The 26,965-nt window shown below is 38.4% G+C and overlaps 1 protein-coding gene across 1 annotated transcript in view; it reads left to right on the forward strand.

Annotated features, from left to right (window-relative positions):
* Nucleotides 1-26,965, forward strand: part of SLC6A18 (solute carrier family 6 member 18) — a 46,413-nt gene that overhangs the window by 10,968 nt on the left and 8,480 nt on the right. Inside the window, exons 3-11 of the mRNA XM_044665323.1 lie at nt 951-1,088; nt 2,022-2,203; nt 7,025-7,135; nt 8,769-8,881; nt 11,213-11,341; nt 14,618-14,774; nt 21,253-21,457; nt 22,339-22,498; nt 24,497-24,659. Of these exons, the coding sequence (XP_044521258.1) occupies nt 951-1,088; nt 2,022-2,203; nt 7,025-7,135; nt 8,769-8,881; nt 11,213-11,341; nt 14,618-14,774; nt 21,253-21,457; nt 22,339-22,498; nt 24,497-24,659 (1,358 nt within the window). The remainder of the gene's footprint in view (nt 1-950; nt 1,089-2,021; nt 2,204-7,024; nt 7,136-8,768; nt 8,882-11,212; nt 11,342-14,617; nt 14,775-21,252; nt 21,458-22,338; nt 22,499-24,496; nt 24,660-26,965) is intronic.

A 26,965-nucleotide genomic window follows, 5' to 3' on the forward strand; every position in this document is an offset into this window, starting at 1 on the left:
CCAGTTCCCAAAGAGCTTATAATGTAATGGGGAAAGACAAAATGTAAAAGCAAAATCAAAAGTGAAGGCGTGGGAAGGAGAAGATTCCCAATGAGGGTACATAGTAGAGAGTTCAGTCATAGAAATCTCAAGATAGAGCAAGACAGGTGAGAAAAATGAAGAAATGTCCAAGCTGAGTTTGCTCCTTAAATGGAGATTTGGAGTTGATGGTTCCACTTTCCAATCAGAGAGGCAGAAGGAAGTGTTGAGGTAGAAGATCCAGGTTATAAGAGAATGAGATGAGCTTCCTGGGGCATGATAGAGAACAACTTTAGAAGGGAGAGGTCATTGTTAGCTAGGACATCTAGGAAGATCAGAGGAATCTGAAAGTATTCCTCTGAATTGGGGGAGAAATGAAGACAGGATATTATAAAATGGTGAATACATGCTAGTTCGGTTAGTATATGAAGGGAAGGAGTACATGTTCTAGAAGGGTGGCAAGGTAAGCCTCAGCCAGATTATGGAGGGCTGAAAGTCAGAAAAAGGAATTTATATACATTTTTATTTATCAATGGGGAGTCACTGACATATTTCAAGGGGGAGTAACATGTGAACTCAATGAAGTGACCCAAAAGAACTTAACAGTTTAAGTTTATGAGGGGAAAAGAAAACATTCCAGTGATTTTTAGTCTATTCCATGTAATTCAACAAACATTTATTGAACACCTACCATATATGAAGAACTATGGTAGATGCTAATAGATTAGAAGCTAAATGAGACAGCCTTGCCTTCAAGGAGGTTCCAGGCTTAGTTGGGGAAATAAGCATGCTCACAAATAGTTATACTAAAGATTAAAATGAGGGGAAAAAAATAACAAAAGATACAATGACAACAAGGATTACAAACTACTTGTTTGGTGTTTTCAAATCTAGCCTCTATAATAAAAGACTTCCTTTTCTTTGTTTTATAGGCATTGGATGTTTATTTGTATCTTTCCTGGTGAGCTTGTATTACAACACCATTTTAATGTGGGTGATGTGGTACTTTCTGAATTCTTTCCAAAGCCCCCTTCCATGGAGCTCTTGTCCTCCAAATGAAAATAGAACAGGTAAAGAGTAGGTGGGTACTTTTTTTATGTGCCACAGGAGAAGGCAGAACTACATCTCTTTCTGCCTCTGTGTTATAATCAAGATAATTCACCAAGAGGTCCTCAGGACAAATACAGTCTACTTAAAATCTGGGGTGTGTGTGTGTGTGTGTGTGTGTGTGTGTGTGTGTGTGTGTGTGTGNGCACATTTTGGTGTGTGTGTGTGTGTGTGTGTGTGTGTGTGTGTGTGTGTGTGTGTGTGTGTGTGAAAGACAGACAGAGAGAGAGAGAGAGAGAGAGAGAGAGAGAGAGAGAGAGAGAGAGATAAAAACAAGAAGATATCTCACCTTTCCCCAATACATCCTTTACAGAAAGTACTTGATGCAGAATAATCTCTCTTTTCATCAATGAGGAGAGTCTTATGCAAATACACAGTTAACATTAGGACATAGAGACTTCCAACTTCCCCACAATCTCCAATCTACTGTGGTAGAGTCACTTTATTTACTGCAGGGAGTCCAACTTCTCTTGCCATCCATGCCTTCCCACCAATTTAACAACCCTAATTTCAGCATCGCTTGGGCCAAAAACTAAATTTGCCTCACCCTGTTCAGGGTTTTGATTTGAATTATTACTTTTTAGGGTAGAAAAACAGACATAACACCAAAAACAACAATGGAGTTGATGAATTTGACTATACCTTAAGTTCAATATTTTGTTGCTTTCATGGTCCTAATCATTGATCCCACAAATTTTCAACAAACATCAAGTCAGCAAACATTTATTTATTATCTGCAAATGACTTGGCAGAGCCAGGCTGGGGAGGCCAAGACAGATACACCCCTGATTTTGTTTCGAAAGGCTTTACAAGGGAATGAAAGGAGTCTGCGGTCATTTGTGGACTGAGACAAATGGTGGCTGTGACAATAACTTGTGACGATCTTTGGTTCTCAGGGCCTGTTGAAGAGTGCCAGAACAGCAATACTGTGAATTATTTCTGGTACAGGAAAACACTAAACATTACAGCCGACATCAATGAGAGTGGGACCTTACAGTGGCGGCTGATCATGTGCTTAGTGGCTTGTTGGATGGTTGTGTATATCTGTGTCATCAGAGGTATTGAGACCACAGGAAAGGTGAGGATGTTATAAAGGCACTTGTAGAAGCTGAGCTGTTCATAGTTGTCTCTTGGAATATAAAAAATGCTTCCCTACAGTCTGTTGTGCTTTTGAAGAGGGAGGGAGTGAGTATAAAAGGAATCTTAGGCTTCCTGCCTCCCATTAAGTTGTAAAGCCTTAAAAATTAGTTGGTTGTCTTCATTCAATTTCTTTTTTTAAGATGGGGTTGTTTAAATATTTATTTCCTCTTCTGTTAATTTAGGCAGCCTATGTGTTTTTAAATAATCTGTTTTGCTTAGATTATGAGATTTACTGGCATGTAATTGGGCAAAATAATTCCTAATAATTGCTTTGATTTCCTCTTCATTGTTTATGAACAATATTTCCTTTGATTTTCAGAATTTCTAAATCATTGTTTAACTTGGGATTTTAAATTTGTTCTTTTCCTAGTTTTTGTTTGTTTGTTTGTTGCAAGCCCAATTCAGTTAGGTGGTTGTCCTATGGGTAATATGGGTTTCTTTTGCTACAAATGTGGAGATTTGTTTGGGTAAAAGCATAAAGAGAGAAGCAGCATGGTATAGTGGATTGTGGATAGAGTTAGAAAGACCTGGGTTCAAGTCTCATCTCTTACATGTAGAGTCTGTGTGACCCTGGTCCAGCCACTTAATCTCTCAGTTATCCCTCTAAGCCTATATATAAATCACAGAGGAATTGCTTATCATCCCTGTTAAAGGTACACCTTAAGGCATATTCAGGTGGGCCTATGACCTTTACTATACCTCCACTACCCACAAGGGATGGTCCTACCTTACTTCTCTCCTCATGATTCTGCCATGGCCAAGATTTTGAACAATAAAGTTTCCCTCTCTCATCATAATCTCATGGCCTTGCTTTTCCCATTAGCCACATACCTTCTAGACCTATTCTTTCTTCGATTTGACCTCCAGTTGTTTCATCTGTTCCTGTTTATCCAATCAATCACTAGTATTCTAGTCTCACTTTCCTCAATTTACAGCCTTGGCCCTAAAATCAACCAATCAAGTCAACTATACATTGTCCTCCATCTCTTATTCATTTACCCAATTCTTCTATTGTTCATTCCCTGTCAATCCTTTATCCTAGATTATCCACATCATTTGCTTTCTTTAAATGAATAGGAGTAAATAGGACTGAAAAAAGTCCTGAGACCATGTTAATGGCTACTACTGATTCATCTTATCGAATCTCAGCTGACTTTTCTCTACTCTACCGCAATCCTTTAATTTTTCCTTCATTGACTCTAACTCTCCTCTGTGGCTCTTTCAAACATTATATTCCTTTCTTCAATTTCTTCATGTCTTCTTTGCTTTCAGAACCCCCTCTCCTACTTTACTGAGGAAACCAAGACCTTCTCTTATAAACTTCTTTATCTCTTCTATTCCATGCCTCAAAGCCATCTATAATTCTCTTGACTTCTCCTTTCCCCCAGCGTGCATAGAAGAAATGACTTTTTCCCTTGCCATTCTTTATACTTTTTCCCTTGATCCCAATTCTTTTTGAGTCTTCCAGAGCTTACCCTATCAATTATTTTCTTTCTCCTCTTTTATCTCTTTCTCTATCTATTGGTTAGTTTCTCACTGTTCACAAGCATACTTCTGTCCTCTTTATCCTTAGCAAATCTTCACTTGACTCTGTCAACCTCTCAAGCTATTGTTTCTTATTTCTCCTTCCTATCATTGTCAGAGTCCCAGAAGGAATCACTTACATCAGCTTCCTCCACTTTCTTATCACCTACTCTCTTTCCAAGGTAGTTCAGTGCATAGAGTGCCAGACCTAAAGTCAGGAAGACTCATCTCCATGAGTTCAAATCTGGCCTTGGACACTTACTTGCTGTGTGACCCTGGGAAAATCACTTAACCCTGTTTGCCTCAGTTTCCTCATCTGTAAAGTGAACTAGAAAAGAAAATAGAAAATAATTCAAATATATTTGCTGAGAAAAACCCAAATAAATGGTCATGAAGAGTTGGGCATGACTGAACAATAACTTACTTTTCAATCATTGAAAATTGTCTTGTTATTCTTCTAAGCTTGCCCTCTTCCTGTTTACCTATGAGAAATAATGTGATATAGTGAAAAGAGTCCTAGATCTGAATCAGAGAACCTGGGTTGGAATTCTGGCTTCATTGCTGTATGATTTTGGACAAATTATTTAATCTCTCTAAGCTTCAGTTTCCTTATGTATAATAAAGATGTTGGACTATATTGCTTCTAAGGTCCATATTGACTCTACATACAGAATATACCTAAAATCTTAGTGAGATTTTAAGCTTTTAAATCAGCTTTAAAAAACTTAACATATTAATCTTTGCTTATTTAATAAGCTTATTTAAAAAAAAAACCTTAAAAGTACACCAAGACTTTTGGGACACCCTGTATATAATTGTATGATCTCTTAACTGCCAAATCCAGTGACTTTTTTCCTCTAATCTCATCCTTCTTGACCTTTCTGAAGCTACTGACTCTATTTACCATTCCCCTTCCACGACACAGATCTCTTTTCTGTTTCTCCTCTGTCTGATTGTTCATTCCCACTTTCTTTTGCTAAATCAACATCTAACTTTTGCCCCATAAGGGTAGGTAGGCTCACCCTGTTCTAGGACCTCTTCTGTCCCTCTCTGTCCCTCTCTGTCTCTCTCTCTGTCTCTCTCTCTGTCTCTCTCTCTCTCTCTGTCTCTCTCTCTGTCTCTCTCTCTCTCTCTCTCTCTCTCTCCTCCCTCAATCTTATCTGCTTCCATGATCTCCCAAGGAGAAGGATCTCTTTTCTCTAGAATGCCTCTTCCCTTCCATAACAGTCACATTTTCTTTAAAAAGCCCTCTAGATATTAGTCATTTATCATTTATAAGCAACATAATTTATATGCGAATACCAATCTGTATATCTGGCTATCATCTCCCTCTCTTCCTCTCCAGCCCTACATTATCATCGTTCTGGATGTCTCCTGGAAGACTCACCAGCATCTCACACTCAGGATGTCTAAAACGGGACTCATCGTTTTCCTCTCCAATCTCCCCTCTTCTCCTAACCTTTCTATTCCTTTTTCAGGGGACCATCCCTCCTCCCAGGGACCCAGGTTCATAATCTCAGTGACATCCTTAACCTTTCCTCCTTCCTCATACCCCAGATCAATTGGTGACAAGTATTAGAAATTCTATACTTCCACAGCATGTTTCAATGCCACCCCCTTCTCTCTACTGATAAAACTATTATTCCCGTTTAGGTCTTCATCCCCTCTCATCTGTACTACTATCGTCATCTCCTACATGGTATCCCCATTTCCAGCCTTTCTCCTCTCTAACCCATTCTCTGCACAGATGCTAAATTTATTTTCCAATGACATAGGCTTGATCATATCACTCCTCTCCTTGAACTCCTTCAATAACTCCCCATTGCCTCTAGGATAAAGTACAAAGCTATCAACCTGGTATTTCAGGCTTTCCACAGTGGAGTTAGAGGCTCTCTTTCCAGATCTTCTCCTCTTTGCAAACCTTACATTCCAGCCAAACTGTACTACTGACCTTTCTCAAAACTCAACATACCAACTCTCATCTCCATGCATTTGCACAGGCTGTGTCCCATGCCAGCTTATAAATGGTTAATTTTCCCCAAAATCTTCCCTGATCTCCCTACTCCTTCATACTCTCTCCCTCCTTAATTTATCTTGTACATACTTATTTGTGGGCATGTTGTAGAGTATGATTCCCATTTCACTGAAACATAAACTCTCTAGGGGCAGAGACAATTTTGTCCTTTGTACTACCATCCTCATCCAGTACTTTGCAAATAGATAATTAGCAAATATTTGTTTTTTGTTTTGTTGGATTGGTGCTAAGGCTGAAGAACCTTAAGTAAGGTAAGGTAATAAGGGTTAAGTGACTTTCCCAGGGCTGCACAGCTAGGAAGTATGTGAGGTCAGATTTGAACCCAAGACCTCCCATCTGCAAGACTGACAATCAGTCCACTGAGCCCCCCAGCTGACCCTTAACAACTATTTGTTAAATCAAATTAAGCTGAATGGAATTACAATTACATTCAATAGATACAGAACTGGGTGCAGCTGGGTATCTCAGTGGATTGAGAGTCAAGCCTAGAAACCGGAGGCCCTGGGTTCAAATCTGACCTCAGACACATCCTGGCTGTGTGACCCTGGGCAAGTCACTTAACCCCCATGGCCTAGCCCTTACCACTCTTCTGCCCTAGAATCAATACCTAATATTGATTCTAAGACAGAAGGTAAGGGTTTAAAAAAAAACAACAGATACAGAACTCAACATTGTCCAGTTTCCTAGTTAAACCTCACAAACAATGTATTAATGGAAAGTCTATTATTTTTATGTTATTATTTTGTATATTTATATTCATTTATACTATTATTTTTAACACTTATTTTTCTTATAATTAATACTGTGTATTGGTTCCAAGGCAGCAGAGCAGTAAGTACCCAGTAATGGGGGTTAAGTAACTTTCCCAGGATTACACAGCTAGGAAGTGTCTGGGGTAAAATTAGAACCCAGGACCTCCCATCTCTAAGCCTACCTCTCTATCCACTGAGCAAACCAGCCGCTCCAAGGCTCACTATTATTATAACCCTACAAGAAGATGCCTCACTCCTGGCAACATATTTCCAGTCTCCAAAATCTTTCTAGACAATTCCCCTTGGTTAGTGAAAGACTCCTGGTCAGAGTGGGCCATGGGGTGTCTCTTAAGGTCTTCTGAAGATCTCAACTATAATCTAAGTAATATATAGGGGAAATGTTCCCTGGTTCAGCAGCCATTCATTATTTCTCCATTCTCTTGTGCAGGCCATTTATTTTACTGCCCTCTTTCCTTATCTGGTCTTGACCATCTTCCTTATCCGAGGACTCACTCTACCTGGAGCTACTGAAGGATTAATTTACCTTTTTACACCTAATGTAAGTACAGGTAGGTCTCTCTGAGTCTGTGTTAAGGGGCCCATTTTTGAAAAACCAGTAAATAAATTAATAAAGCAAAGCTCTCCCACCTTCTCACTTCCCTTTTTAAAAACAAAAACAAAACAAAAAAAAAAAAAAACCAACCCCACATCAGTTCTCGGTATAAGATAAATTGAAAATTTGGGTGATGTGATGAACCAAAGATGGTGTTGGTGCCATTTGCCTTGGGCCAGACTGCTGCTGATAGAAGAGCTCAGCCCTAGCTGGACTTAAACAAATTGAATGAACCTATCCTCCAATGGGAACTAGCTCAAGGACCTTTCCTTGTTTTGCAAAGTTATCAGAGAGAACCCAGTCCTCCAAGGTTCTCCTGACTCACAATGGCCTTAGAATTGGCTCCCTTGGAATTGTATGTGAACTGAATGACCTCCAGGAAATGATGCAGAGTGAAAGGAGCAGAACCAGAAGAACATTGTACACAGAGACTGATACACTGTGGTAAAATCGAATGTAATTGACTTCTGTACTAGCAGCAATGCAATGACCCAGAATAACTATGAGGGACTTATTTATGAGAAAGAATGCTGTCCACATTCAGAGAAAGAACTGTGGGAGTAGAAACACAGAAGAAAAACAACTGCCTGGTCACATGGGAGGATGGGGATATAATAAGGGATATTGACTCAAAATGAGCACCCTAGCGCAAATATCAATAATACAGAAATAGCTCTTGATCTTTACACATGTAAAACCCAGTGGAATTGCTCGTTGGCTATGGGAGAGGGGTGGGAGGAAGGGAGGGATAGAACATGAATCCTATAACCATGGAAAAATGTTCTAAATTAATTAATTAAAAAATAAAAAAAAGATTTGGCTCCCTCTTGGGTAAATAAATCCCTTCCCTACATGAGATAACCTGAAGCCTTTTTAGATAGGGAATGAATGAACTCTTCTGTACGTTTCTTCAACTGAGAGTCTCTAGTAACTAAATGTCATCAAAAGAATGTTAGTATTCTAGATTTAGGTCTAGAAGGAACCTTAAGGATCATCTATTTCAAATTCCTCATTTTACAAATGAGAAAGCAGAGACCCTAACAGGTTCAACAATGACAAAGAACAGATATGACACCAAATCCAGCCCCCTCCAGGCTGCTTTTTAAAGATGACAGTAAAATTTTAAACTAATTGGGCATTGGTAAAACCAAACTAGGATATAAATTATTGATCTTATGGGTGATCATTTGAACTAGATGACTTTTTCAGATACTTTCTAAAACTATCATTCTATTCGACAACCTGTTTAATTTCCCTAAGCCTCGGTTTTCTCATCTGTAAAATGAACATAAAATACTACATGCCCTCTCTATCTCATAGCATAGTTAAGGGTGGAAATGAAATCATATTTGTGAAAGTATTTTTACAATTATTAAGCAATATTTATGTGGAAATAACAACTATTATTTCAATTGCTGTTATTCTCTAATTCCATATCGTATGTATATATCACCTGGCATATGATATTAATATGAATTATTATATCACATAATAATTACTGTTAATAATATTATAACAATAAATATATCATGTAGCATGTCATAATAATTAATAATAATAATACATTCTCTAATTTCAGATGAGTATTCTCCAGAATCCCCAGGTATGGCTTGATGCAGCTACTCAGATCTTTTTTTCCCTTTCGCTGGCTTTTGGAGGACACATAGCATTTTCAAGCTATAATCCACCCAAGTAAGAAGAGTTATTGTTTTGATTGTCACTTCATTGCGTTAGGCTGCAAATCATCACTTTCCAATGACACATAACTTTTGCAGCTTGGGTTCTCAGGGTGATATTCCTCTTGAACTTTTAAAATGATAACAACCACAATATTATCTTCAAATTGCTCCATTCCTTAAAAGAAAACAAATGGCATTTATACCAATTAGTATTCCATTTGCTAAGGTATAAGGAAGCAAGTATGGCATTTTTTTTAGAAGCCACTTCCTTTCTCTCAGGTCCCAGAGAATTACTTGAAAGGAAAATCCTTGATTTCTCTCTGTGACTGACAACCTCTCTCATGGCCCATGTCTTCCAAAGCTGCCCAATATATATTCAGGAAGCAATTTAGATGTATGGAGACTTTAGCTGGATAAAAATACAGGAAGTCACTGATCTTTGCCATGCTCTACTCCTGGAAATATATTTTAAATGGGTTGTCCTAAAGTAGATTGTATTTCCACATAGAAACAATGTTAGAATTGGGTTTTGTGGTTCCCATATCATGTTATAAAAAAAAACAAAAACCAGCACTGTGATATTAAGCCTCTTATCTTTTAAATAGTGAAATTATGTTCTATACATTGATTTTACAAGTATGCTATAAAGTATTCATTGAGCATATGAAAATATAATTTGGTTCTATAATAAATTTGACTTAAAACTAATGTGAGAATTATGATTAGTATTAAAGAAGTCATTTAGCAAGAATTTTGATTGAATTCCTATAACTAAAAAGGGCACTTAAAAGTACTTTGTATAATGCAGATCACTTTTTTTTTAAGTTTGCTTTACTTAGAAAAGTTTGAATTAAGGCTTTTTTCTTTAATAAATTGTCCTCTAGCAAGAAGAAATAGTAAAAAATTATCCCATTCCATTGGCCTTTGAGTTAAAAGAGAGAATCATTCTTTTTACAAATAGACTAAAGTTCCTTTTTGTTTGTTTGTTTTTTGTAAATCAGGGTAGTATATCAGTAAACTATTAAATGAGTGGATTATAAGAACAAAATCTGAATTATAGGCCTGTGGTAAAGAACAGGCTAAATAAATCATGTAAGCAGTAAAAGGTTTAGACAACTTATATTCTATAAAATAAAATGCGTGATTTGTACTTACTGGAAGACATGCTCTGGTAAGGAAGAAGTTTGTTACATCAATGGCAATAATTTCAGATATTTATTAAGTGAATGCTTATACAGAAAAGGCTAGGCAGACTCACGGTTTATACCCAACATTGTCCCTGTCCTCATGGAGCTTATAACCTACTAGGAAAATATGACACACACTTAAATAAACAGAGTACAATTTTTATCTTATAAATTCATGAGAGGTATGAGCAAACAGCCACGAAAAAAGAAAGGTCATTCTTGACTGGGAAATCAGGGAAAGTTTTCTGGATGAAATGTCATTTGAGCTGGGCTGTGAAGAATGGAGAAAAGGGAGAATTTCTGGGCACTACAACTCTAGAGAAGTAGAGGATTTTATGAGGTCAAAATGGGGGAGCCAAAGTCTTTCCTTTTGGTTCCAGGGAATGATAAATCCAAGATGGCACCAAAGTTGTGAGGCCAGGTTACCAGGAGGATGTCAGTACCCTGGACAATATTGGAGCAGCAGAGAGTTGAAATATTTGGGGAGGGAGGAGGAAGAAAATGATTTCTATTTCTGACAGGTTTCTGACAGGTTTCTGACAGGTTAAGTTTGAGTTATAGAAGATAAATCCAGCTCTAAATGCCCCAAAGGAGAGATACTCAGACATTACTCCTAGCACTTAGCACAGTCCCAGCTTTCAGTAGGCACTTGATTGACCTCCATGAATTCGACCCTCAAGAAAACATGGCTGAAATGCCTTTTCTCCTTCTCTTTCCTTGTTTCTTGGACAGAAATGACTGCAAGAAAGATACTGTCATCTTAGCCTTTAAGTTTAGCAAATAGATTTGGAGCAGATAGGGCCCTTAGAGCTACCTAGTCCAACCCCCTTTTACAGATAGGGAAACCAAGGTACACAGAGATTGTAACCTATGCAAAGTCATACAAGTAATGAGTGACAGAGATGAAATTTGAACCTAGGTCCGCAGACCCCAAATCCAGGGTTCTTTCCACTGGACTGTGCTGGTTCCTTGCTCAAATGCTACCTCTCACAAAGGTGTTACCTGATCTTGTTGGTGAAAACTATTTCCTTCTATTTGGGCACACCTCCCATGTACTTATGGGTACTTAATTTGTGATATTACATTATGCTCTTGTTTTAAAAATTCCAAACATCAGTGAAAATGCTTTTATGTGTGTTTGTTTGTTTCTTTCCCAGGAATGACTGTGAAAAGGATGCTGTCACCATAGCCTTAGTGAATAGCATGACCTCCCTCTATGCTTCTGTAGCTGTTTTCTCTGTCCTAGGTTTCAAGGCTACAACTGATTACTGGGATTGCCTGGACAGGTAGGAGGATCCTATTTGCTCTCACCATAACAAGAATAGAATGTTTTTCTTTTCTTTTCTTTTTCTTTTTTTCTTCCTTTTTTTTTTTTTTTTTGTAGGGATGGGACTCATTGTGGGGGTAACAATACAGGAAGGTTATAACAAAGCAGGAAACCAGATCTTAAAACTGAACTCTTCCAGGCATTGGAGAATTATGAATAATATAAATATTGTTAGTTACTTTGCCTAATCTCTCGTGTTTGATCAGTGGTGAAGCCAGGAAGGCAGATTATTCTAACCTCCACAAAAACAGCTACATTGAAGAAACTAGAATTTCACAATTGTAACGAAAGGTAGGCAAAAAGGAAACGAAGTTGGTATGTGTATTTTATGTACTTGTTCAAGTGTGCTATGGTCTTGGGTTGTCAATCTCCAAGTTAATACACTGAATTAAGGAGAAAATGACTATTTCCCAGTGTTATAGCGCTAGGCAGAAAAGTATAAATAAGACCAACAGAATAAAATACATCCCAATAAATTTTGATGGCACTGGGTGTTAACTTGGGAATAACACAGAATTACCAAACTAGTCAGAAAAACCCAGGTCTTTAATCAGGAATAGGGATAGGTCCAATATTCGGCAGCCACACAGAGCCCGTCGCCAAAATCTACACAGGACCTTGCACTCTGGGAACTCTGGGGACGAATCCCTGGGAGAAGGCACTGCCTTAGATGCCAGCTCTGAAGAGGGACAGAACTTGGGGGTCTCTGATACCCTCTGGAGAACTCGGTAGGGCCAGCCTGCATAGACCAACTGCAAGCAGGCTGCAAAGAAGTCTGCAGCCAGTCTCAGGGGTATCAGGGAGTGGTCAGTCACAACAATTACGAAGCAAAGGGTCAAACTAAGAACTAGGCTTTCTGAGAGCATTCTAACTTTAAGAGAAGCCTCTAAAACAAACAAAGGCTCTCAACAATTTCACTATGTCCACAGATCCCACCCACACTAGGGTCCCAAACAGTTTTAAAGTCTATAGTTCAAACCCAAATAAGTGTGCCTGGGGTTTCTCCAAAGGGCAGGGGTAAAATTGAGGCATCCAAATTTCCTGTTCACACAGGAAAAGAAACATATAAAAGAAAAGTTTCTTAACCAAATTACTAAGAGATTGATTTATTGTGCATCCCCGGCACAAACCTGAAACTAGAGTAGGACAATTAGTTTTATCCTTTGATGTTGTTATATTGTTGTTTAGTTGTTTCAGGCATGCTTAACCCTTTATGGCCTCATTTGGGGTTTTCCTGACAAAGTTATCCAGTGGTTTGCCATTTCCTTCTCCAGATGAGGAAACTGAGGCAGAGTCAAGTGACTTGCCCAGGGTCACTCAGCTAGTAAACGTCTGAGGTCAGATTTGAACTGAAGACGATGAGTTTCTCTGACTCCAGGCCCAGCACTCTATCCACCATACTATATCACTATTTTTAGAGCTCAATGGCATCCCTTAGGCTCCTCTAGCAGCATAGAAACAGCAGAGCTTAAAACCAAGTTAGCAGCCATAAGAGGGGGGGAGGCTAGGGGGTGAAGGGGAAAGTAAGAGCATAAATCATGTAATCATGTTAACTTTTCTAAAAAATATTAATAAATGTTAAAAAAATAAAATAAAATTGCCATAAAAAAACAAACCAAGTTAGCACCAAGAATCAGTCAAAATGAGAAGCTACTCAGTGGTTGCTTCCTTTCTCGCCACAGAAAGTACGTCCCAGATAAGTCTTTCTCTGCTCATTCCATCCCTAAACTAATATAACAAGACCTGATTTCTATCATCCTTATACAGACTTCTCATAGCTTCCTCAGTAGTGGCCTTATGGGACTTGAAAGGTATTTTCTCTCACAGGTGCAATTTTTCTTTAATAAATTTTATTCTCTATTACAAATAGGTTTGTTTGTTTTTTGTTCTGGAATGTCTTTACACGAGAAAACAATCAATTATAGCAAGGGTACAGAAGCTGGAATCTCCCTTATATATGCTCATTAAGAGAATTTGTTTTAAGAAGTTGATATGATGGTTCAGTGGATAAAAGCCAGGGCTAGAGATGAGATGTCCTGGTTTCAGACACTTCCTAGCTGTGTGACCCTGGACAAGTCACTTAACCCCCATTGCCTAGCCCTTACTGCTCTTCTGCCTTGGAACCAATATACAGTATTGATTCTAAGATGGAGGGTGAGGGTTTAAAAAAAAAAAAAAAGAAGAAGAAGTTGATAGGAGGACACATTTTGCTTTTCTTTTCTCTGCTTAGCCTAGCACCCAGATGACTAGATTGAGCTCTGTCCAAATGTAGATTAGCCATACAGTCTCAGCTGGACTCCTAGAAGCTTTTTCCTCCATTTTTTACCCCTTTTTCCCTCTACTTTGTTTTCTTCATTTTCATGGCTCGGATCTCCTGGGTTATTTGTAGCAATCATCATTACCCCCTCTGAGTTACTGCTGAGCTGTGGACTGCAGGGACCCCCGAAAACCAGAAAGAACTTACAACCTTGTCTTAGCTCACATTTTCTACCTTCTTACACCGCCCGCCCCCCCCCACCCCCCCCAAAGAACTGCTGTCCAATGCCAAGAGATTGGCTCGATTATGCTGCGCTATTCACCATTTCCCATTTCCTTTACTCTGCCCTAGTGCTAATGATAGAATGACTTTCTAGCCATGGAATTTCAGGCATTGCGATAAGTCGGAGGGCGACATTTTGCGAGCGTGACCTGTTTCCCAGAACCCGCCCCAAAATACCCTAATTGTTTGTGAAGGCTTATTGTAAGTCCGCTGGACTTACAACGTGATAATTCAAAGGAAGGTGGAACTATCTTTAGAATGACCTCCATGACCGCTTTATCAGTCCCAGAATCAGAGTTCAATGCCCTCTTCAAAGGAGAAAAACATACCTCAGCAAAAGAAGTTATTGGATTACATAGTTAAGGCAAAGTTTCCTCTACATGTGACACAGATAGAGGATTAGGAAATCAAATTAGGTAGCCCCTTCCCCGAAGAGACCTCGAACCCCCCCCCCCTCCCCTTTGTTGGTGCCTCACAATCAGATCTAAAATGACTTAATGAACCTGGAGCAATTGAGCCCCATCTTGGAAAACTTTCCCTCAAAGTTATTTCGTGGAACACGATGCAGCCTCCCACTTGATCACATTTAGGGCGGTAACCCACTTGTTGGGACGCTTCTGAATTTGGGGAGCTGCCCGGGATTTTGTGGGCGCCCAGGAAAATGCTCACCAAGCCATCTGGTCCTCTCTCCAACAGAAACATCCTCAGCATCATCAACGAGTTTGATTTTCCAGACCAAAGCATCCAGCGCGACGACTATGTAGCCTGCTTCACACACTTGAATTCGACTCAGTCCGACAGGTTGGCGCGTCTCCAGCTGAAGAGCTGTCACCTGCAGGACTTTCTGGACAAGGTAGTGATGCTCCCACCAGGCGCTGGGTCCGGCAAGAAGCAGGATGGCTCTGTGGAAAGATGGGGGGATTATCAGAGAATCAGGCTTCATCGGGCTCCCGGCTGACCGCTGATGCGTGCCTGGCAGAGCTTTCTCTGAACCTCCAGTTCTTTGAGAAACCTTAAAACGAGAGAGAAAGCTCAGATTCCTGCAGGCTCTAAGGATATCCGTATATAGTATTCATTTGGCCTTAACAAGTACTGGCTCTTTCCATTTTTTTTTTTTTTTTAAGCTTTACTTTCTGTCTTATCATCAATACTGTGCATTGTTCCAAGGCCGAAGAACGGTAAGGGCTAGGCAATGGGGGTCAAGTGATTTGCCCAGAGTCGCGCAACTGGGAATTATCTGGGGTCACATTTGAATCCTTGACCTCCCATCTCTAGGTTTGGCTCTCAATCCACTGAGCCACCCTAGTTGCCCTCTAAGTACTGTTTCTTTTTAGAAGGAACCTCAGTGACCAAATAATTTAACCTATAGATTTTAAAAAAATGTTGGGTCAGGAATCAGGGAAACATCTTCCTGAGTTCAAATTTTATAATTAATTTTATAATTTATACAAGTATATAATATATATAGTATATATAAATTATATACAGCATATAATTTATATATTCTTTAATACATAAATAAATAGTACATATAACATATAATTTTATACACAAATACATATAATATACAGTATATATAATTTATATATAATTTTATGTAAAATTCATATTTATATATAAATCATATATATAATTTTATATAAAATTTATATTTATATATAATCTTATACTTATATTTATATGTTGTATTTATTATATAAATATATTATATTTATTATTCTTATATAAATATAAATCATATATAAAATATATAATTATATATAAAATTTATATATTTATAATATGCAATATACAATATATTAATGTAATAATATAATATAATAGTATAATAATTAATAATGCATTGATAGAATATATTAATAATATATAATACATTTATAATATAATGCATATATTATACATATAAATATATAATATATGTAATTTTATACATAAATACATATCACTGATATATATAATTTACATGTAAATTTATACATAAATATATGTAATTTTATACTATTACTAGCTCTATGTCCCTGGGCAAGTCACTGAATTCTGCCTCAGTTTCCTCATCTATAAAATGAGCTAGAGAAAGAAATGGCAAACTACTCTACTACCTCTACCAAGAAAACCCCAAATGGAGTGATGATAAGTCAGACAAGACTGAAATAACTGATAAATAATTTTCATAAGGACATAAGACCTCTAGTCATAACCTGTTCCACTTTTGAATAGTTCTAATCAATGCAAAAGAATTCATTAAGCACTGGCTATGTACCAGACACTATGCTTCTTAGTCCTTAGAAGTTTCTCTGTACTTGAAACATAAATTTATCTCATTGAAACTCTCACCTAGTAGACAGTTGAGTGGCTCAGTGGATTGAGAGCTAGGTCCAGAGACAGGAGGTCCTGGGTTCAAATCTGACCCCAGACATTTCCTAGCTCTGTGGCCCTGGGCAAGTCACTTAACCTCCATTGCTTATCCCTTACTGTATTTCTGCCTTACACAGTATTGATTCTAAGCCAGAAAGTAAGGATTACTAAAAAAGAAAAAAAGAAAAAAAGAAACTTCCACTGATTGCTCTTGGTTCTTCCCTTCGAGGGCCAATAAAACAAATCTAAAAGTCATGTTCATTTTAGCCCCAGATGGTAGGCCTTGGATCAATGGCTGGCATTTGCAAAAGGGCAAAATTTGCCATAAAACTTCAATGACAGCCATTAACTTATCACAGACAGAAAAGGGGGATAAAGGTAGTATTTTCCTCCTGGCAATGTTTGCTGTGCTTCCTAGGAGATCCATATAAATATTAGTTCTCATTGCAGAATAAATAGTGAGGCAGGGAAGCAGACTTTTCTGTGGGAAGAGGGATGAGACTTCTCCTGATTGGACCAGAGGGAAGACCTGGGAATAATGGATGGAGAATGGGGCAGAAGAGATTTAGGCTTGATGTAAGGAACANGGAGCTGCCCGGGATTTTGTGGGCGCCCAGGAAAATGCTCACCAAGCCATCTGGTCCTCTCTCCAACAGAAACATCCTCAGCATCATCAACGAGTTTGATTTTCCAGACCAAAGCATCCAGCGCGACGACTATGTAGCCTGCTTCACACACTTGAATTCGACTCAGTCCGACAGGTTGGCGCGTCTCCAGCTGAAGAGCTGTCACCTGCAGGACTTTCTGGACAAGGTAGTGATGCTCCCACCAGGCGCTGGGTCCGGCAAGAAGCAGGATGGCTCTGTGGAAAGATGGGGGGATTATCAGAGAATCAGGCTTCATCGGGCTCCCGGCTGACCGCTGATGCGTGCCTGGCAGAGCTTTCTCTGAACCTCCAGTTCTTTGAGAAACCTTAAAACGAGAGAGAAAGCTCAGATTCCTGCAGGCTCTAAGGATATCCGTATATAGTATTCATTTGGCCTTAACAAGTACTGGCTCTTTCCATTTTTTTTTTTTTAAGCTTTACTTTCTGTCTTATCATCAATACTGTGCATTGTTCCAAGGCCGAAGAACGGTAAGGGCTAGGCAATGGGGGTCAAGTGATTTGCCCAGAGTCGCGCAACTGGGAATTATCTGGGGTCACATTTGAATCCTTGACCTCCCATCTCTAGGTTTGGCTCTCAATCCACTGAGCCACCCTAGTTGCCCTCTAAGTACTGTTTCTTTTTAGAAGGAACCTCAGTGACCAAATAATTTAACCTATAGATTTTAAAAAAATGTTGGGTCAGGAATCAGGGAAACATCTTCCTGAGTTCAAATTTTATAATTAATTTTATAATTTATACAAGTATATAATATATATAGTATATATAAATTATATACAGCATATAATTTATATATTCTTTAATACATAAATAAATAGTACATATAACATATAATTTTATACACAAATACATATAATATACAGTATATATAATTTATATATAATTTTATGTAAAATTCATATTTATATATAAATCATATATATAATTTTATATAAAATTTATATTTATATATAATCTTATACTTATATTTATATGTTGTATTTATTATATAAATATATTATATTTATTATTCTTATATAAATATAAATCATATATAAAATATATAATTATATATAAAATTTATATATTTATAATATGCAATATACAATATATTAATGTAATAATATAATATAATAGTATAATAATTAATAATGCATTGATAGAATATATTAATAATATATAATACATTTATAATATAATGCATATATTATACATATAAATATATAATATATGTAATTTTATACATAAATACATATCACTGATATATATAATTTACATGTAAATTTATACATAAATATATGTAATTTTATACTATTACTAGCTCTATGTCCCTGGGCAAGTCACTGAATTCTGCCTCAGTTTCCTCATCTATAAAATGAGCTAGAGAAAGAAATGGCAAACTACTCTACTACCTCTACCAAGAAAACCCCAAATGGAGTGATGATAAGTCAGACAAGACTGAAATAACTGATAAATAATTTTCATAAGGACATAAGACCTCTAGTCGTAACCTGTTCCACTTTTGAATAGTTCTAATCAATGCAAAAGAATTCATTAAGCACTGGCTATGTACCAGACACTATGCTTCTTAGTCCTTAGAAGTTTCTCTGTACTTGAAACATAAATTTATCTCATTGAAACTCTCACCTAGTAGACAGTTGAGTGGCTCAGTGGATTGAGAGCTAGGTCCAGAGACAGGAGGTCCTGGGTTCAAATCTGACCCCAGACATTTCCTAGCTCTGTGGCCCTGGGCAAGTCACTTAACCTCCATTGCTTATCCCTTACTGTATTTCTGCCTTACACAGTATTGATTCTAAGCCAGAAAGTAAGGATTACTAAAAAAGAAAAAAAGAAAAAAAGAAACTTCCACTGATTGCTCTTGGTTCTTCCCTTCGAGGGCCAATAAAACAAATCTAAAAGTCATGTTCATTTTAGCCCCAGATGGTAGGCCTTGGATCAATGGCTGGCATTTGCAAAAGGGCAAAATTTGCCATAAAACTTCAATGACAGCCATTAACTTATCACAGACAGAAAAGGGGGATAAAGGTAGTATTTTCCTCCTGGCAATGTTTGCTGTGCTTCCTAGGAGATCCATATAAATATTAGTTCTCATTGCAGAATAAATAGTGAGGCAGGGAAGCAGACTTTTCTGTGGGAAGAGGGATGAGACTTCTCCTGATTGGACCAGAGGGAAGACCTGGGAATAATGGATGGAGAATGGGGCAGAAGAGATTTAGGCTTGATGTAAGGAACAATTCCTAGCAATTAGCAGTATACAGAGGGAGCAGCCAGATGGCCCAGGAGATTGAGAGTCAGGCCTAGAGACAGGAGGTCCTGGGTTCAAAATGGTCTCAGACACTTCCTAGCTGTGTGACCCTGGGCAAGTCACTTCGCCCCCATTCCTAGTCCTTACCACTCTTCTGCCGTGGAACTGATGCACAAATATTGATTCTAAAATGGAAGGTAAGGGTTAAAAAAATTTTTTTAAGTATACAGAAAGTTGAATGGGTTACCTCAAGAGGCAGTAGGCTTCCACCCCACAGAAGGTCTTCTAGCTAAAGCCTCTTTGGTCATATTTTAAGGAGGATTCTTATCCAGATTTGGACTGTACCAGAGTGGAGGTTCTTAGCCTTTTTTTGTATCATGAACCCCTTTGGCAGTCTGCAGTAAAGCAGAGAGACCCTACCTCTCAGAATAAGAAGTTGAAATAATGGAAGGAAATGTCACATTTCTGTTAGAGATTGGAGAAGATAAAAGTGTGATTTCGCGCCCCCCCCCCATTAAAGTTTATGGATGTCCTAAACTCTATACACTTCTAACAGGACAGATAAAGCTGTGGACCCCCAGGTTAGAAATCCCTGGTCTCAAAGTTCTTTCTGAGACTCTGACATGCTGTTGTCAGCTGTCACACAAGCCATCTCAACATTGCCCTTTCCCTCGCAGGGCCTGTGAATGAAATGTGCCTGAAAAAGAAAAGGCATTTTCATTTTTAAAAAATTTTTGGTTTTTTCCCCATTTTTATGTATTTCACCATGTTTACATGGTTCATTTTCTTTTCCTCTCCCTTCCCGGAGCAGACAAGCAATTCCATTGGGTTATACAAGTGTTATCACTTGATACTTATTTCCATATTATTCATTTTCGCAATAGAGCAATCTTTTAAAACCAAAACCCCAAATTATATACCCATATAAACAAGTGATAAATCATATGCTTAAGAAAAGGCATTTTAGGGGGCAGCTGGGTGGCTCAGTGAATTGAGAGCCAGGCCTAGAGATGGGAGGTCCTAGGTTCAAATCTGGCCTCAGATACTTCCCAGTGTGACCCTGGGCAAGTCACTTAACCCCCATTGCCTACCCTTAGCACTCTTCTGCCTTGAACCAATTCATAGTATTGATTCCAAGACAGAAGGTAAGAATTTAAATTTTAAAAAAAAGAAGGTATTTTAACAACTGCTTGATCACATGGGTCGTTGGGGATATGATTGGGGATGTAGACTCTAAACAATTGCCCCAGTGCAAATATTAATAATATGGAAATAGGTCTGGATCAAGGACACATGTAAAACCCAGTGGAACTGCGTGTTGGCTAAGGGAGCGGGGTCGGAGGAGGGGAGGGAAAGAACACAAATCATGTAACCGTGGGAAAATTTTCTTAATTAAATAAAGATTTTCAATTAAAAAAAAAGAAAAGGCATTGTAGATTGTAGGACTTGGACATTAAACACAGTGCTGAAAGGGACCTTCCAGAATGCCAAGTCCAACCCTTATTTTGATAGAAGTAATGGAGGCACAAGAGAGAAATTAATGACTTATCTCCCTTCTCCCTCTACCTTTGTCTCAGCCCAAGCAGGGGATAAAGGCTGAGGTCAGTCAAGACCATCAGTCCCCTCCTCAGGCTGCCTGACTCTGGAGAAGATGACAAGCATCGGGATCTCCTCCAAGACCCATGGAAAGCTTTTTTCCTGCAGTTGAAGGGCTCTTAATCTGGTTTCCATGACCTTATTTTGGAAAAAAAAATTATAACTATATTTCCTTTGAACTTGTATTTTATGCATTTAGAAACATGATTCTGAGATGGGGTCCACAGGCTTTGTGGGACTGCCAAAGGGCTCTTGGACACCAAAGAGCGTAAGAACCTCTGACTTAAGAGCCACAGGACCAGAGCTGAAGTCCTGCCTCCTCTGTGACCTTGGACAAGTCCCTTTGGGCCAGACTTTCGGGGCTGGACTAGAAGGTCTCTCAGCTAAGATCCTATGACTTGGACGTAACTATAAACCAAAGTTTCTGCTCGACATGGTTGTGTCTGAGTACATGTGTGTGTGTTCCCCAGAGCGCCTCTGGTACTGGCCTGGCCTTTATCGTCTTCACTGAGGCCATCGTTCACATGCCTGGCTCTCCTGGGTGGGCCGTGCTCTTCTTTGGAATGCTCTTTTCCTTGGGTCTGACTTCCATGTTTGGGAATATGGAAGGAGTGCTGACACCTATCCTAGACTTGCAAATTCTGCCCAAGTCAGTCCCCAAGGAATTTATAACAGGTAAGTGAAGAATTAAGTTATTTTTCAAATAATCTTAATTACTCATCTGTTTTTTTCTCCCTCCTCAGTCCCTTCCCCACCCTAACCCTTCCCACCAAATTTATTTCTGGGTAGCCCCTCTTCACTCGCTTCCCCTCACCCCCCCCCCAGCTCCTCTAATGAACAGATTTAATAACATTATAACCATTTTAGGAGGGATAAGGGTTAGGGTATCTCTGAGTGGTTTTCACCAATATAGAAAGGATGGTCCAACGAGCTTCTGTGTGCACCTCCAAGTTTGGCATTCTCACACCATCTCCAAAAGAACTTGAAGTAGGAAAAAAAAAAAAAAAGAATTAAAAGAGTCTTCTTCTCCCCACCCACCCGGCCCAATCGTGGCTAACTCCTACTCTGAATCAAGGCCATGCCTTCCTATCTATTCAGTGTTTGGGCCCTGGGGTAGTAGAGAAGATGGAAAGAACAGGGAAAAGGAGAAGAGAAGGGAGGGGAGGGAATGGAAAGCAAGGCAAGGCAAGACAAGGCAAGGAAAAGGCTTTAAAGATGGGAAAACTACTTCCTAAGGATTAGAGCTACCCCAAAGTAGAATGGCCAACCCTCCTTCCTTCTGGAGGCAGTAGACTCCTGCTCTTTGGGGGGGTCTTTAAGCAAGTCTTCAAGCACCTAATGACCACTCGTCTTGTGTGTTGTAGTGATGAGTCTTTCTTGGGATATTGCCTGAAGCTCCTTCTGAAATCTGGGATTTGCTGAAAAGTGGTTTTTATATGTTTGCAAGGAGCAAAAAAGCATAGTTGCTATTGCCCTTAGATACCATCTACCTTTCCCTCTCTTCTTCCCTTCATTTCTACCAACCAATATAATTTTTCCTCCTTTTATTTTTAAAGGTGTGATATGCCTTGTCTGCTGCCTTTCTGCTCTTTGTTTCACACTACAATCTGGCAGTTATTGGCTTGAAATCTTTGACAAATATGCAGCTTCCTTGAACCTGTTAGTTTTTGCCTTCTTTGAAGTTATTGGAGTAATTTATGTTTATGGATTGAAAAGGTAATGGTTAGCCTGGCTTGTTCTTTCTTCTTCTGGGGCCTGTGGATTCTCATTATTCTCAATTATGTTTGAAGGGGATCTGATATTAGATCTACCAGCCAAATACCTACCTACCCTTTTCCCTTTGGTAAAGGAGAAGCCCAGCTCCTTACCTTGTCACCTGTGAGAGTGTGTCAATTAGAAGTAACTGTAAAGGCTTCATTGAGACGCTAAGGTATGCCCATGAAACAAAAAGATCCAAAGGAATTCCTCTAGCACATTAAATGGATTTTCTATTGATCTAGAGCAGTAGTTCCCAAACTTTTTTGGTCTACTGCCCCCTTTCCAGAAAAAATATTACTTAGCCCCCTGGAAATTAATTTTTAAAAAAAAATTTAATAGCAATTAATAGGAAAGATAAATGCACCTGTGGCCATCACCGCTTCCCTGAACCGCTGCAGCACCCACCAGGGGGTGGTAGCGCCCACTTTGGGAATCACTGATCTAGAGGGAAAAAATGTCTGACAAACACACCAGAAGGCACGGATGGATTTTGATTGATCCCAGTGGAAAGAATGGTGGGAGTATTGCCATCTCTAAGGTCACAGACCTATTGAGATATTGAAACCTATAAGTAAAATAAGTTTTTTAATGGCAGAAAAAATGTTGAACTTATCAAGAACATGAGAGGCATAATAGCACAGCAAATAAAGGACTAATTTTCCAGTCCAGAAACCTGAGTTCAAGCCCCCTCTTTGACACACCTTGGATGTGGGACCCTGGAAAAGGCACTTAACCTTTTAGTGCTCTAGAAAATTCTCGAAGTCTATACAAAGAGAAGATGTCTACCTACAATAGTAGAGGTGGGTTTCTTCATCCAGGAGTTGTCTAGACCAGTAAAATCATAGGTCTGGTCCCTGTCCCTACATGGAAACATTAATGCAAGGCCTAGGGCTATCTACAGTATCATTCTAGAACATAAGTGAATGCCAGACTATGCTTTTATTATTACCACATATCTAAGGAATCCTTTTTTGTTCAGTTATGCATGACTGATGCCAATATGGAAAGAAAGGGTATATCTCAAGCATGTCCTAAAACCAGCTGAGTAGAGATCATCTATTAAACAGTCTTGCAAGAAAAAGTTAACATTATTTAAAATGTCATTTCATTTACCCTGTTCCCTCAGTTTGTGATTTCAACAAGAAAATATGCAGAAAATAAATCAGCAGAGAGTTTCTCTTAAAACAAAAATCAGAGCAGAGAGTAAGACAGAAGGTTGTTTAACAAGACTATGTCTTGTTTGTTTTGTTTTCAGTTGTTTAATTGTCTGGAGAGTGGTTTTAGGAAAACTTGAAGGAACGAAGCAGAGATATAAACAGCCTGTTCATGTCTTTTTTATTCTAATACTTGAAAGGTCCATGAGTTCAATGGTCAAGTATTCCCTCCACTATTTGGCACATCCCCTCCCCACTTAGCAGAAGGTTTCATGAGCCACTCATCAGCTGATGGTCAAACATCTGACATTGAGCCTTTATGAACCTAGCATGGCTGGTCCTTGTATAACACATATCTTATCACTGGGTCTAAATGTGAAGACATTCCATCTTGATAGGGCTTGCCCAAGAACTCTATTTCCTCCCTGGAAAATCCTTTTTAGTACATAATCTGATAATTTCATAGTCTATTTCTTATAGTCCAATAAAATGTGTTTTTTATCTATGACACATAAGCGTCACTGTTCTAGTAATGATATTAAAAGAGAGAAGGAAGATAAGTAGAGAAGGTATTTGTTACTCAGAACTGCCAAGGCTGGAACTTGGAGAATTTTAAAAAATAAATACACAGGAGTCATTTGGTGGGGTTTATTGGAATCTGGGGTTCATTCTTTGCTAGCAAAGCAGGATTAAAAGATAGCCATCACAATCAGAAAAAAGAGACTAACTGAGGAAACTTCAAAGTTGGGGCAAGGGTGGGAGAGATGGTACAAGAATGTGAGCTGTTCTGTCCACATGACAGGTTCTGTGATGACGTGGAGTGGATGACGGGAAGGCGACCCAACCTCTACTGGCAGGTGACATGGAAAATCATCAGTCCTCTACTGCTACTGATCATCTTTGTATCTTACATCATCTTAATGACACAAACGCAGCCAACGTATGGATCCTGGAACCCACAATATGTAGGTCTCTTTGCTTGAGAAATGCAGGGAGTCTCACTCATTTATCCCTCTGGGTCTAACAAGGAACCACATTTATCAAATCTCTAGAATCAGTTCAAACTTGGGGCTGTGAAATCTTTAGACCAAAACTTTACCTCCACTCCAGAGCTTCAAAAATCCAGAAATTTGTAAACTGAATAACCCCCACCTAAATAATCACCAAATACATCAAGATTCTAATCTCATAATATGCCTCTTCCTCCCCAAATCTTAATCGTCTAAAACTTGAATATAGCATAAAATTATGCTGTTAATTAAGAGAATGACAAGGAAAATACCAAAAAGAGGGCAGTAATGCTAAAAATGAAATGTCTTTATTTGAATAGAAAGAAATCTAAAAAACAATCATAGTAAGCATAAATTATGATATGTTCATTTAATATAAATATTATCAGGGTTTAGTTTTCCTTTTGAATGTGGTACAATCGATAAGGTGCCAGATTTGCATTTGGATAACTGGTTTCAAGTTCTGAATCTCTTGTATGGCTTTAGGAAAGAAACTGAATCTCTTTGGACCTCAGTTTCCTACTGTATAAAATGAAGGAAATGAACTCTGAAGTCTTTTCTAAATCTATGATCTTGTGATCTCATTTTAGGGGCGTGCCTTACATTTAGACAAAGAAAGTAAAAATAATGGCAACTTACATTATATAGCATATTAGACTTTTTTAATTTGAACTTAAACACCAAAAAGATAGCATTTCTATATGTACATTTCCATATATGCAGCAGGACACAAAAGAAGATTGTATAAGAGACTTTTTCTCTTTTTCATACCACTTGCTTTATTATATTCCGATAGTTACTTTCAAAACTGTCCTACTTGTCACAACCACCAATTATGAAAAATAGCAACTTTTGCTCCTTTCCTCTGCCTTTCTACATCAGTGTCTTCTTTCTTTTACCCTTCTCTTTTTCCTCTTAAGACCTTCAGAACAGAATCAATCCAACCTCAGGTCATCTGTCTTTCTTTTTTAATGTTCTCAAACCTCTTTGAAATAGTAAGGTTCTGAAATAACACATTTAGTTTCCCCCATTAGAATTTTAACAGTACCATATCATAAAGTCCCTTCCAATTGCTCAAATAATTTTACTTTTTAAAGTTTCTCTTGATTCTTGTATTTTAATTTCAAAGTTCCTACTTACTTCTAATTTTTTCATCACAAATGCTTGTGCCTTCTATTTCAGAGGTGTTAAACTGCCCCTTAAAATTCCCAAATGCCCTGAGCCAGATTAAAGTGTAATTGGAAAATGCTTAACAAAATAAGTACAAATATAACATAATATAAATAATGTTAATTTATGATTTTCTAAGCCAATTTATAGTCTGCAAGGATTCGTTTCTATTTGAGTTTAATAATATGGCTTTATTCCACTGAAAGCAGATTTTCCCTCCGTATAAAGGATTATACTCAGTTTTGCAGGTAATTAATTTTTGATAGTAAGTCAATATCTTTTGCCTTTTGGGATATTATATTCCAAGATCTCCTCTCATTTATGATAGAAACTATAGGTCTTGTGTGATCTTGACTGTAATTTCTTGTTACTTTAACTGCTTCTTTCTGGAGATTTGTAGAATATCCAGGAAACTCTGGATTTGAACTGTGAGATTTCTAGGATCTTTTAAGATTCCTTTCAGGAAGCAATCGATGAATTATTTTTGTCTTTCCTTTGCCTTCTGGTTCTAGTAGATCTGGCCAATTTTTATTTATAATTTCTTGAAATATAACATACACATTTTTTAACATGGTTTCAGGGAGTCTAGTAGCTCTTAAATCATCTCTTCTTGAACTACTTTTGATGTTGGTTGCTTCTAAAATCAGATCTCTTATGGCTGGATGTTGCAATGGATCAAGTGCTAGGGCCTGGAGTCAGGAAGACCTGGGTTCAAATACAGTCTCAGAAACTTATTAGCTCTGTGACCATGGGCAAGTCACTTAACCTCAGTTTCCTCAATTGTTAAATGGAGATAATAATAGCATTTACCTCCTAGAGTTATGAGGATCATATGAAACAAAGTGCTTAGGCACATAGTAGGTACTATATAAATGCTCCCTTCTTTCTCCTTATTCTCCTTCTATTTTTTTTTTAACCCTTGTACTTCGGTGTATTGTCTCATAGGTGGAAGATTGGTAAGGGTGGGCAACGGGGGTCAAGTGACTTGCCTAGGGTCACACAGCTGGGAAGTGGCTGAGGCCGGGTTTGAACCTAGGACCTCCCGTCTCTAGGCCTGACTCTCACTCCACTGAGCTACCCAGCTGCCCCTC

This window comes from Gracilinanus agilis, chromosome 1, assembly GCF_016433145.1.
Source record: "Gracilinanus agilis isolate LMUSP501 chromosome 1, AgileGrace, whole genome shotgun sequence".
In the NCBI taxonomy this organism is placed as follows: domain Eukaryota; kingdom Metazoa; phylum Chordata; class Mammalia; order Didelphimorphia; family Didelphidae; genus Gracilinanus; species Gracilinanus agilis.